Source organism: Nipponia nippon, unplaced genomic scaffold (assembly GCF_047370975.1).
Source record: "Nipponia nippon isolate SJK-2023a ecotype South Korea unplaced genomic scaffold, ASM4737097v1 scaffold_11, whole genome shotgun sequence".
In the NCBI taxonomy this organism is placed as follows: domain Eukaryota; kingdom Metazoa; phylum Chordata; class Aves; order Pelecaniformes; family Threskiornithidae; genus Nipponia; species Nipponia nippon.
In genome coordinates, this window is record NW_028262302.1 from 25,087,154 (window position 1) to 25,100,572 (window position 13,419).

Here is a 13,419-nt window from a genome sequence, read left to right on the forward strand (position 1 = left end):
GTTACCGTGCAAAAAGCAGGCTGCTGCACAAATTCCAACTAGAACTCAACCTACTACACCAAAAGAAAAACCATAAAGAGGAGGGAAAGAAAAAAAAGGAAGAGGAGGAAAAAAAATGCTTTTGAGAAGGCTTACGTAGAAAACAAGCATAAACACTGTTTCACTTAAATGCAGTTTGGCTTTGTCCCAGCTGCCCAGACAACATCAGAGTAATGCATAAAAACTGAGGAGAAATTGGATTAAAAGTCAACATCTGAAAACTATAGGGAAAAGCATGTATTCAGATCAACGGTCTGGCATATGGACATACTGCTAGTCAAAAATCTCTTGTGGAGAAGGAGTTTCAGAAAGACTAGAGCTATCACGAAGGATAAAAGAAAATGCTCGCAGATTTTGGGAACTGCAATGAAAACAACTTTGCCCCTTGGATTATGTGCTCTACAGTCTATTAAGTTGCATCTCAAATGAGCCTGTTTTAATATAATTAGCACACATGGAAAAAAAGCATACCCCAAGTTTCTGTGGTGATAAAAAGTCCTCTCTGCTAAGTTTAAGATAAAATAGTCCAGGATATACAAAAAGCAAACACGTTGATGTGGTTGAACCTTTAAAAAACAGAAAGTAAGATTTTACTTAGAGCAAGATCGAAGTATATTAGCTTATCATAATACTGAATTGTTTTAAGTTAAAAAAACAAAACAAAACAATGACAACAACTTACCAACTACTCCAAATACATTTTTAATGTCTGGGACGTACATTGCAAACAGAACAACAATTGTATTCAGTGTTAAAGTGACAAGGATATGGCAAATCCACGACACAGGAAGATGAGAGAAAAATACCATCAATACAGCTTTCCTTGCCTACATAATACGAAGAGAAACATTGCATGGGTAAATACATACATATACGTATCTTTGAATCTTATCTCAGTTTCATAAACTTAAGAATTACATCATTCCAGATGTGAAAGAACATGTTAAAAGTCAAAATGCAAGAAATTTAGTAATAGTTAAATGTTTTGTCTTTCTGTAGCATATAGCTTACTTTAGTATTAAAGCAGTATTTATCACGTGGCCATTACTCTTAAGGAAGTACGTCTTTTTTGGAGGGACAGAAGAGGGTCTGGGGGATAATGCTTTGTCTCTTTGAGCATGCTTGGTAGCAAACGTCAGCACGCTGCCAACTCATATGTAATCTATACGCTACTTCTATATACACAGTTTTGCATGCACAGTTTTTTTTAGTCATAACTGAATGAATTTTCAGTTTTACCATGGTATTGATAAAGTAAAGCAGGGTTTTTTTGGTGAAATAGGTCAATATGTGTTTTTAATTTACAATTAAATTGAGTTTTCAAGTATAAGTGTGTTTGTGTGTGGGTGCGTGAATGTAGAAAGGAAAAACCAAGTCAGCAAAACTCAATTTAAGGGGGGGGGGGGGGGGGATCAAACTAAATAAACTTTATAAGTTCTGAATTCTCTAAATTAAAAACAATGCTGTGGGCTAGTTTTAATCTGAAATCTGTCTCAAGAGCACAAATTAGCTTAGTGGTTAGTTGTTATTTTGGAGCTCTCATGGAACATATGCAAATATGTGGTCTTTGATCAATCACTTGACAAGTGAATAAGATACACAAGACTAGATGTGACACAAATATTGCAGTCTGCAAAGCATTAGCATTAGCATTGCTTATGCCAGCTTCAAAACGTTTAGGAGTACTTACGGGGAAATGGATTAGAGGGACTGTCAAAAGCACAGCAAACAGTATGGCTACTTTAACAGTCATGATGACAATATCATGTGGCAGGTACCTGCTGTAACCTTGTAGCAATTCAGAGTCCACTTTGTCTGAAAACCAGAAAAATTAGTTACTTTGTTAATCATTTGAGAACTAAGATAATTAGCAACGCCTATTAAGCTTACATTCAAATTCATCAATTTGCTTGTGACTAATGCAGAGCGGAGGGGGGCTGCAGATACGTGTCGCTTTGGCATTACTGATATACTCGCTCTAACAGATACACAACCTTGAGGAAAACCGCAAAAAAAACAAACTTGGAAGAGGCAAGTCACTGTAGAGCCTCTGCTGAAGCCAAAGCTACCGAAAGAGAAGATACAGATATAGAGGAGAAAGCATTAGAAGAAAGATGGCCTGACATGAAGCCAAGTATACAGGACTGTAAAACTTGTTCTGTGTGTCTGAAACAGTCAACACCAGGTTCTTTTGGTTCAACCCGAAGCCAGAAACAAATTAATTCTGCTAAGTTGGCTGAATTGCATTTCCTTGTTTCCCCCCGAAACATTAGGTGATACACAAGGTAAAAATTTCAGGATTTGAAAGAAAAGCTACAATTCTAATTTAAAGGAAGAAAGAAACATTCAAAACCATGCTAGCGTATGTGCTTTTACTGGCTACAGTTAGCAAGGGTAACTAGCATCAGTTATACTTCTAAAAGATATTTCTTATTTAAAAAAAAAAAAAAAAGGAATGAAACTATTGACACTTGACACTGATTCTTCCCTGTGCCAAATGAGTACCCAAGCGCAACACGAGGAGAACTGACGGCTGTAATTCTGGATTCTTACAGCACCCAGAGAACAATCAGGGACCGCACTGGCAATGCACCCAACCCGGCCAAACACTTTCAAATGACAGCTCTGTTTTCTTCAGCAGTAAGAATCTCCAAAGCTATCCACCACATGCGTTTTTAGCTTCGCAAAAACGACTCTATTGTGGAATTACTATAGTATCATAAACCATGGATACACCACCATGAGCATTACTTTTGTACTATTCAAGGGAGAAGCGGGGCAAAAAGTGATGAATCAGCGATGAATCCTTCACCTCGGACTTCTGGCCTTTTAGGGTAAAAAGTTTCACTAAGTTAACAATAAGAAGTCAGAGCCCTGAAAGCTGTCTGCTGCCCTGACTCTTTTTTTTCAGCATACCCTGACTCTAGCTTTTTTGGACTTCAGAATGGACCAAAACTTCCACCGAAGTCCAGTCGCTGTATGAAGTTTCAAACTCACAGAAAACAGAATAAACCATCTGAACCACAGAAAGATGAAGCACGTCTCATTTCAAAGAGGGAACTCGCTTTTTGTTTTCAATTTAAAAGAAAACGTTTTACATTTCCTCGGACTGGTGTTTTAGGAACAGGGAACAGGTTCTCTTTATTTAAAGAAAGAAGTTAATTAAACAAGACAACCAGAAAGTGAAAAAAGGAGAAGAAGCTTGCAAGGGAAGGGGGGGGAATCTTTTACAGACATCCACTGTTGGTTCCAGTATTTTAGGCTCTTGAGTCCAAGAGTTACTAAAAGAAATCAGGCTTGCAGAAAACCAGGAAAGAGTACGGTAAAGACAAAGTCTTGGCCCAAAGAAATCATGACAGTGAAGGTAACAGGAGCTGGGATGATTTCTAGGACTACTTTTTTTTTTTTTTTTTTTTTTTTTAACTTCTGGTTGAGATCTCATCTGGAGACAGATGGTTATCCCGCACTGCCTGCTGGATCTCTCAGACTCTCAGAGTGGCACTCAAAACTATATTTTCCTATAAACCACATGGAGACAGTTAGGAAACAGTAATACTGGCCTATATGCTGTTAGGGGTTTCGTGACTCCCCATATAATTTTTCAAAGGATTCTGAGTGTCAAGGGAACATTTTCAGACAGTTATAGCCAGACATACACTTATACTTGGGAAAAAAAAGTGCAAAATTCCCTAGAAATTTGGAATTATTAGCTGCTGAAAGCCAACATTCTTGGTGCTTTGTCAGACACTATCTCAACCCCATGATCAAGAAATATATAACATTCTGAAAGGACAGGAAATCCTCATCAGAACACTTTTGTCTTACTGCTTTACTGTCTCTTGTAAGAATTTTTATTCATTCCAACCAACACAGATTAGCATGCAGTCATTTCATAAAAAGGGTGAGTTTTCAGGAGACATTAGAAGAGTCCTCACTGGTGACCATGATGCATTTATGTGATGGCATTTGTACGACACTACTCCAGAAGACAGTTAGATCACCCAGTAGAGGTGATTCAACTTGACAACGCATGCTATGTGAGCAAAACACACCGTAACACAAATTTAAAGCAGGATACACAGAGCCAAATGACATTTCTTAGAAAAGGCATCACACTGTGGCATTCTATGACAGGATACGAATATTGCTGTATGAAATAGACACTCACCTACCTCTGCCAACGTTATGATGGACGTTTAAAAAAAAAGCCACTATGTAAATAAGGGTTCTGCAATCTTTCTGTGTATTTGGGAAATGCAAGAACACCAGACAGAAGAAGTCATCTATGTTTAAACTCAACTGAAAAACTGTACCCAAAAGTATTCAAGAGTCCAAATGCAAAGTTATTAAATTGGTCCTGAAGCACATTGCCACGTAAACTCTACAGCAAACGAAAATGAAAAATGTCTGTAGAATTTGGTAGGGCAAGTGCATACCCTGCTTTTCTGTTTGGTAAATAAAAAGGTATATTTAATTCATCAAGCACTATGTCGACAACATCTCTACGAAATGTGCGTTTCTTGGTTCAGTTCACATATCAAACAGGTATCGCGCTGGCTCAGGAACTGCATGCAACACAAATTATTGAAGACCTGAAGCATGTGCTAGGAAGCCCACCTCAAAGCTTATCCTTCTAAATTTTTAAATCCTTCCCTAGTCTTTTGTCATTGCCCTCCACTCAAGTCAAAACACAAAACTAGATGGGCTTTCTCTGATTCAGACCTTCTAATTTTCTTATGTTCCTTGTCAATTCTTTTCCGGAGTGCTCTAGTTTGTCTTTACATTACATATAAACAAAGGTATCATGAAGTCATCACTTTGTGCAACCCTTTAAAATAAAGCTTTCCTAAATTGGATGATTCATGGGATTTTTTTTTTCCACTTCCAGCAGATTTCTAGTGAAATAGCTAGTGTTAGTTCCAATTAATTTATAAAAATATAAAAACAAAACAAAGAAGCCATACATGCTTTGTACCCAAGCTGTATCGGACAGGAAAAACATGCTGCAAACCTTCATGCCTACCTAACACTAGGGCTAGCTTGCCGTGGGTCAAATTCCCCTCATAAAAGGCAACAGCCTCAGTGCTACTCAGAGACTACAAACGTGCTGGGATATCACAGGGTTAATAAGCGATGAATGTTGCTAGAAGATACAGCCTTAGAACAGACCTTTCAAACTTGTTGGAGAGCAGACTATTATCAGATCTTAAAATTTCTCACAGACCATGATAAATCCATTCCCAGTTTTTAGGTGCAAACATTATACAGTCCAACACACAGTGGCAATCAGTAGTCTAATCACATAGCATTAGAGAGCATCAACAGACCATCAGCTACAGTTTAGGCACCAATATCTTGTCTGTATAGCACTTTAGGGCATAAACCCTGCAAATTAGCTACCTTACACATTGAGAAGTCAATGAGACTGTTAATACTTTGCAGTGTTAAACATATTCTTAAGTCTTCACAGGAAGAAGATTTCTGAGGATTCAAGTGTATCAACGCCACAAACAAGCCTGAAGTACTCTAGACAGAATGCATTTACCATTTATTATTAGCCTTCGTTCTGAAGAATACTTGAAGAATATACTTACCGTAGAATGTCAGGTACCCAAACAGAGCAGACATAAAGTAAATTAGGAAACTCAGACCAATTCCTGTCACAGTTACATTCTGCATTCTACTTTTGGACGGACTAAAATGTAAAAAAACCCAGAAAATTAGTGCTACTTAATCTGTATTGTAGACTATTAAACACAATGCAATCTACATTAAAAAAAAATAGCAGCTTGCCTTTCATAAGAAAGCACCCTCTTAATTTATGGCCACAGAGTATTTGCTGAGGTCTGTGCTGTCAGTAACGCTTAGGGTTTTTAAAAGTATTCTTAATCTGGTAATTAAAGGGCACTTTTCGTGCAGACAACTAACATTGTCCCCATCTTGTAGGTAATTTAGACATATCAGTATTTTTTAAATCAAAATTTTGATTTATACAGGATGATACATATTCAGAGCCAGGAACAGAATCTGGGTCAAAAAAACCATTGAGTCAGATGTGGCCAAATGCAGATTCAGTTACAGCAATAAAAATTAACTGGTAAGTACCTTAGCAAATGACCTTTTTTCTCCAGATTGTCCAAGCCAGGACAAAGTACTGACATTCATGATGGAACCATATTTGCTACTTTTCTCTCCTGTAAGAGAGGAAAAGCCAGTACAGACTAAAACTGTACATTTCCCAAAAACATGAAAGCTACTTAGTTTGCATTGTTTGATGGCACTGACTACAAGAAGGGCCAGAAGGAGGATCTGGGGAACTACAGGCCTGTCAGCCTGACCTCAGTGCCGAGGAAGGTTATGGAGCAGATCATCCTGAGTGCCATCATGCGGCACGTACTGGACAACCAGGTGATCAGGCCCAGTCAGCATGGGTTTATGAAAGGCGAGTCCTGCTTGACTAACCTGATCTCCTTCTATGACAAGGTGACCGCTTAGTGGATGAGGGAAAGGCTGTGGATATTGTCTACCTGGACTTTAGTAAAGCCTTTGACACCATTTCCCACAGCATTCTCCTGCAGAAACTGGCTGCTCATGGATTGGATGGGCATACGCTTCACTCGGTAAAAAACTGGCTGGACGGCCGGGCCCAGAGAGTTGTGGTGAATGGAGTTAAACACAGTTGGTGCCTGGTGACAAGTGGTGTTCCCCAGGGCTCAGTACTGGGGCCAGTTCTGTTTAACATCTTTACCAACAATCTGGACAAGGGGATCGAGTGCACCCTCAGTAAGGACCTAGGGGTGTTGGCTGACAGCCAGCTGAACATGAGCCAGCTGTGTGCTCAGGTGGCCAAGAAGGCCAAGATCATCCTGGCTTGTATCAGGAATAGTGTGGCCAGCAGGACCAGGGAGGTGATAGTGCCCCTGTACTCCGCACTGGTGAGGCTGCACCTCGAGTACTGTGCTCAGCTTTGGGCCCCTCACTCCAAGAAGGACATCGAGGTGCTGGAGCGTGTCCAGAGGAGGGCAACGAAGCTGGTGAAGGGTCTGGAGCACAAGTCGTACGAGGAGCGGCTGAGGGAGCTGGGGTTGTTTAGTTTGGAGAAGAGGAGGCTGAGGGGAGACCTTATCACTCTCTACAACTACCTGAAAGGAGGTTGTAGCCAGGTGGGGGTCGGTCTCTTCTCCCAAGTAACAAGTGCTAGGACGAGAGGAAACGGCCTCAAGCTGCGCCAGGGGAGGTTTAGGTTGGATATTAGGAAAAACTTCTTCACCGAAAGGGCTGTCAGGCCCTGGCACAGGCTGCCCAGGGAAGTGGTTGCATCCCCATCCCTGGAGGTATTTAAAAGATGGGGAGATGTGGTACTTAGGGACATGGTTTAGTCGTGGACTTGGCAGTGCTAGGTTAACGGTTGGACTTGATGATCTTAAAGGTCTTTCCTAACCTAAACAATTCTATGATTGTATTCTATGATGCTATGAAAATAAAAATTATTCAAGATTAATTTAGGGAAAATATTACAGAAATACTATCATTATATTTTAATATTGCTTGTGTTTTCATACATTACCTTCGGAGCTCACAATAGATGGGTAAGACTGAGGTATGGCAGAGAAAAGAGAAGGCCATAGTTGGTATTGCATAAGCACTCTAAAATAGAATAAAAACATCTTGTAGGTTGTTTGTTATTACAGATGGTTGGGAAAATATCTGGATGAATTCAGAATTCAGTTCAAGCATTGGAAGTCAATGGAAATCTTTCCACATCAATGCTTTGAGAGAAATCTCCCCAACACAGAATGGCATCTCTGAATCATTCCACAAAAAATGGACCTTTTCAACCAGTATCTCTTCAAGTGGTGGTCATAGCTTACTATTTCATGATCAGGAGAGGTCATGCTGTCTATAAGCCAACAACTGAAAGATTCTTTTTCAGCTATATTGAGGTCAAGTACTTACTTAAATAAAGTAGGATTTGCCCCAGAGTCAGTGTATCATTCATCAAATTTTCTAAGAAGTTTTCTAAATTCTAATATCCATAGCTACCTGTCAAATTACTGATTCCTTCATCCTGGCTTCACTATTTTCTCATTACTCTTTCACAAAAATTTGGATACAGCATCCAGAAAATATAACATGCCTTGGCATCTGAAGTTTTGAGATAGTTATATAATTAAAGTTGCAACCACACTATTAGTGGTATATTATTCCAAAAACTTGTAATAGAGAGATGAATCATCTAGTATAGCTTGCTTCAACTGCCAAGTGGAATAAGCTGAACTATAACAAACGATTTTGGGCTGACACAATCAGGCCCATACTGGTAAAAATATGCCACTTTCTATTGATAAGGTTAAAACTGAAAAAGAAGTAGAGATGAGTCCCAAGATTCTTCAAAGCACAAATGGCCAGACAAAGGGCCAGAATCTCACAGTAGATGTTTCTGGTCAAAGCAAAATTTCTTCTTTGATCTACAGATAACATTTGTCTTATGTTTGCATTGCCCAAACTCCCCCCTCCCCCCTTTTTCGCGGGAGGGTGGGGGTGGATTTTGTTTTTTCAGACAAATGCAACCAACTGTGTCCCTCCTCAACTCCACTACGCTACAGGCCTATCCCAGATTTATTCTTCTCTTTTTCCCTTCCTCTTCACCCCACAGAGACTGGAGTTCTACATGGTATTTCCTGTCCTGCAAGCTGATATGTGGTGACATGATTTAAATGCCACATTATTTAATGAATACCAGAGCTGGCATCCAATGAAATGCACAAGATTGCATTAGGCCTGAAGAATTAGCATCAGGTAAGAAAAAACTAAGGTTAAGTCCAGGCAGTTTCAGGAAACCTGTTCTACCTCGCCAGGAACTAAAAGCGTGCATACAGCCAAGCAGCACTGACTTCCAGCTGAGGGCATATTAAGTTGGCTTGATCCGACTGCATCATGAGGCTGACCACTGCTGCATCTGGTATACTTTATACTTTGGTCATATTTGCAAAATGTTTTCATAAATGCTAACTTGGACAGCCAGGCTTCATATAAAAAAAGAAAGAGTGAGACTGCATAACACTTGGCAGCAGGTATAGGAAATATTTCAGCAGCCTATAACTAGTTTTACAGAAGGATAGCTTATCCCAGATAGAGTTTAAACCCCAATTCTTTAAACCCCCCCCCTTTAAGTTCACATATTGTTAATAGAGATTACCTCTTTTGAAAGATGAAAGAGCTTTGCTTTACAATCCTCAGTAGAATTTGAAACCTGGAAGACATACATGCAAAAAAATGGCATAATGAAAGAATAAGCCCAAACCACAGATATGAAACTTTTTAGTTTCTGTGATGATTAAGAAAAGAAGGAATTTAAATTACAAGTAATTCTGAAAGCGTTAATGTGAAAAAAGCATTACAGTTACTAATAAAATTAGAAGAACTTCAAATCAGCATGCACTTTACCTGTAAAGTCTCTATGGCACTACTTAGAGGTAGTGGACAAGGGATCGACCATTTTTTTATCATAACCTGCAAAGACAGAATATTTAATATATGACTCATACCCTAAAAAAATCAGTTTAAATTCAGATATACGTAGCTAAAATATCAGACTGTTGATACACAAAGCAGGGAGCTACACCCATAGTAAATTAGCAGGCTTGACTGGTAGATAGTTAGGCCACAAGAAGGAAACTTGACAGAAAAACTTGTCAGTGCCATTCCATACAGCTGCTTACTATGCACAGCTGGCAGCCTTATGGCGTGCCTATTTGGAGGTGGTGAACTGAAATGAGCTCTGACATTAACTGAAATACAACCAGCACTCCACATTCACTCTCTCTGTGCTCCCCACTAACTGCCTCCCGTACAGAATAGCTGCTGTGTTAGCTGTCCCAGGCTCTTTCCCTAAGTAGACAAGCCCTTAACAGAGATAGAGCAGAGCCTAAGGCTAATCTTAAAAGGCAGAAACATATGGTTTGGACTAGAAAGCAAAGGAAAAACAATAAATGCAATTATTGTCCCAGAATGTCATTGGGGCTTTAGCTACACCCTGCTGGTTAGGGACTGCCAAGTAACAGGGCTGAAAATCAAAGGGAAATTAAAATAAGAAATGTTACCTCCTTTTTCAGGAGCCTAGTTTAAAATGATAGTTGCACTGCTCTCCTCACCCTAATTAATTTCCCATTGTAGTTGCCTGGCTTTAGAGGTTGTAATTCTTTTGAAGCCTACAGAAAATAATGAAAAACTTAATTAAATACTCAGATTCACGAGAAGAATAACATGGAAGAGAGCGCTTCTCCTGGCTCAGAGAACTACTTCTTGCTTGCAGCCAAGTGGTGTTTCCCAGAGGATAAGGATTAGATGCTCCCTCTTGTCACCAGCGCCAGGAGAAGCAAACAACTGCTACCTCCGGACAAAATGCGGGGAACGGAAACTGCAGGTACACAGTACGCCGAGTCCGTTGTGGCAATAACACGTCTTAAACTGCATGACTAAGAACAACTCACAACTGAAGGTATGGAACTAGGTAGTAGCTTGCTCAACAGCAGTCTGCAAACTTTGTGAAAAAGGACTGCCAATGGAAATCCTCCTACCATGTTTCTGACACTAAACTGGCACTGCTTTATACCAGGAGATCTGTTTTTACCTGCTTATTGATTGGCTAAACTGCCTCCTCCGTGCAATGTGAACTGCAACCTCGCCTGAGGAAGGGTGTAAGAAGGGACAAGAACACGCTGGTAGTACATCAAGAAGTTCAACCGAAGAGCGAGCAAGGGAGAAGGAGGAAAGGACCAAACACTAAAATATAACTTGGGCCTGTATCGTACATATATACACATGACTCTGTCACATGGGTCACCCTTGCTTCATCTCCTTCTTGCACATTAGGGACCGAGAAGCTCCGAGCTGAGACAGAGATGCAGACTGCTGCTGCAGCGGTACCACGACCGTGGATGCACGGCTGTGCTACCTCCCCAGGAAGCCCAAGCTTGTTGGCTAGCTGAAGCCACTGATGAGGCTGAGCAAGAAGGCAAAATATTTTTTCAAGCAGATCTCTGTGTATTTAAAGGCACCCATATAAGAGAAATAAAGGGGACGCTTTGAAGGCTCCAAAGTAGAAGGCTTTGTGGGAACTCTGGCTAAGGCTGGAATAGGCTTCCTGAGCAGTGAAAAGGGGCATGAAGCTGAAGGGCAAGCTTGGGGGAAGGTACAGTGTGCCTGGCAGTGGTGGGGGCAGGCCTTCCTGCAAGCTAAAGAGCAAAGATATATATAAACATTGCAGAGGGAAGACAAGCCAAGCCAAACATAAAAAGCTGAAGAACATTTTTCTAATATGAAATTAATACAGATTAAGAACAGATTGAAATGGAAATAAAAGGAGACAAAATAAAACGCACTAGGTGCATTTAAAATCTGTAATTATATTTGCCCACCTGCTTCACTGTTCAAATCTGTTTGGGTTTCCAGTTGTAGTCTACTCGGTATTTCTAATGAGGTCCCCCCCAAGAGGAAGAGATTTTTAAGCTGGCAGCACAGCGCAGTTAGCTGAGTAGTCACGCAGGCCGCACAGGCAATCTTCCTCTGGCACTTTAAGCCTATTTCATACAAACATTGTCTTTTGAGTGTAACAAACATTTGGTTTTAAGTGAAAAAAACCCTAAAACCTAAAGAGAGACTCTAGTGGAAACAGGGTATTTTAAATCCACACCAAAAACACTGCTAAAAAAATAAAGTTAGAGGCTCAAAATGTTCTAATATTCTCAGTGATGTTGCTTTTTCGTATCCTGCGGAGGGAAAACAGGAATCCCTTTATTCCAGCAGTACTGACAGCACTCAGCCAAGAGAGGCTCTCTGTGCGTAACATCATTCATTACATATGGTAGGTTCCAAATCTGCATCACATTTTGTTCTGGGAACGTAAACAACAAATTTAGAAAAATACCATCAGGAATCATTAACACTTTTGTTGAACAAGCTACCAATAGGGCTGTCTCCACAAAAAAAGAAAAATCTGTCTTTACTCTTCACCAATATTCAATCTAGCAAGAGGGGAGGCAATAAAATAAAAAAAAAAAAGCTTAACGATCGCATTTCATTTCTTTTCACTTAGGATTCAAGTCAGGAAAGTATTAAACGATCAGAAACCAAAGCGCTCAGGACCTCACAGAATCTGGCTTTGAATTAATAGTTACATATATTTGGTTTTTTTCCCAGATCAGCTCATCTCAGTGTTTTCACTTTTTTCCAAGCGAGGACTCTAACCAGTATATTAACCTTAAAGGAAAAGATGCCAACGCACAGAGAGGAGATATCGGACCTGCCAAAGCCCCAGAGCAGAGCACAGAGGACAAAGAGCAGTCTCCAGACCTTTTGCTCCGTGCACTCACTAGACCATACTGACCAAGACATATGCTGTCTATTGTACCTATCTTTTCTGCAGGCTGTATGAAAACTGCTGCTGAACAGATGGTATGCACTTGAAAATGCACAGAATTATTGTATATGCAAAATATAAATGTATTACTTCCATATGACTAACACAGTTTTCTTCTGGAACAAATTAAAACATATCTGCCATACAGAAATTAACATTGTGCAAACTAAAACACCATTTCAACAGCACATATCACCCACTTCAAAGCATTAGATACGAAAACTAAACCGCAGTTAATGCCTTTAAGTTTCAGTGCCTAAAGAAGTCAGAGAATATTCTGTAGAGAGTATTAGTTTTCTTTAAATACCCATAAATACCCATAACGGCTTTTAAAAATTTTGACCTCAGTTAGATTTACTGTAGCTGTTTCTTTGTCAACAACAAAGAGTAAGCATACAGATTTAACCATTTCATAAGAAATCCAGTAGTCTGCATACTCCTTCATTAGTACTTCCTACCTACTTTTTTTGATAGAGAATCAAAACTAAACCCTAGCTTAAATCATCCCAGCTCGACATGTCTGCATGCAAGTCGTGCTTACACGCTTTCCTTTTCTGAGCCCCAAATTGTTTTTGAAAGCGCCCACCCTTTACAACAGCTTTCTTCAGAGATGCATACGCATTCCCATTGGAACCCAGGAGCTGAGCTTGTTTCAAAACTCTTGCAAATAGCCAAAGGCCTATTTCAGCATTATAGTTAGTGCTTTTTTTTTTTTTTCTTTTAAGATAAATTTTAGGGGAGAGGTCAAAAGTTAAGGTAATTTATAAATATTACAAATGAATTTCCATTAGCTCTGGAGAGGCTGTAGCTGCTCCTCAGTGCTCAGCTTAGGAAGAATACTTCCCAAGGTCCTACAAACACTGCGGTTCTCCAGGGATACCCTCGGGAGATGTTTTGACAGCTTTGAAGTTTGGTTTTATCACATGGTTTAGTTCCTAATGGATTGCCTTGGTCTCCTG

The 13,419-nt window shown here is 39.9% G+C and overlaps 1 protein-coding gene across 4 annotated transcripts in view; it reads right to left on the bottom strand.

Moving 5' to 3' along the window:
- SLC38A6 (solute carrier family 38 member 6) overlaps positions 1-13,419 on the bottom strand; it is a 59,280-nt gene that overhangs the window by 19,077 nt on the left and 26,784 nt on the right. For 2 of the 4 annotated variants that reach the window (XR_015702378.1, XM_087747959.1), the window contains exons 9-15: positions 9,487-9,552; positions 9,239-9,292; positions 7,607-7,686; positions 5,634-5,734; positions 1,730-1,854; positions 722-866; positions 511-605 (exon numbers count right to left, since the gene is read on the bottom strand). Coding sequence is in view for 3 of the 4 variants with exons in the window: in XM_087747959.1 (XP_087604085.1) it covers positions 511-605; positions 722-866; positions 1,730-1,854; positions 5,634-5,734; positions 7,607-7,686; positions 9,239-9,292; positions 9,487-9,552 (666 nt within the window). In the remaining variant the exon portion in view is untranslated. The remainder of the gene's footprint in view (positions 1-510; positions 606-721; positions 867-1,729; positions 1,855-5,633; positions 5,735-7,606; positions 7,687-9,238; positions 9,293-9,486; positions 9,553-13,419) is intronic. The other 2 variants (XM_087747960.1, XM_087747961.1) reach the window with 2 other exon arrangements.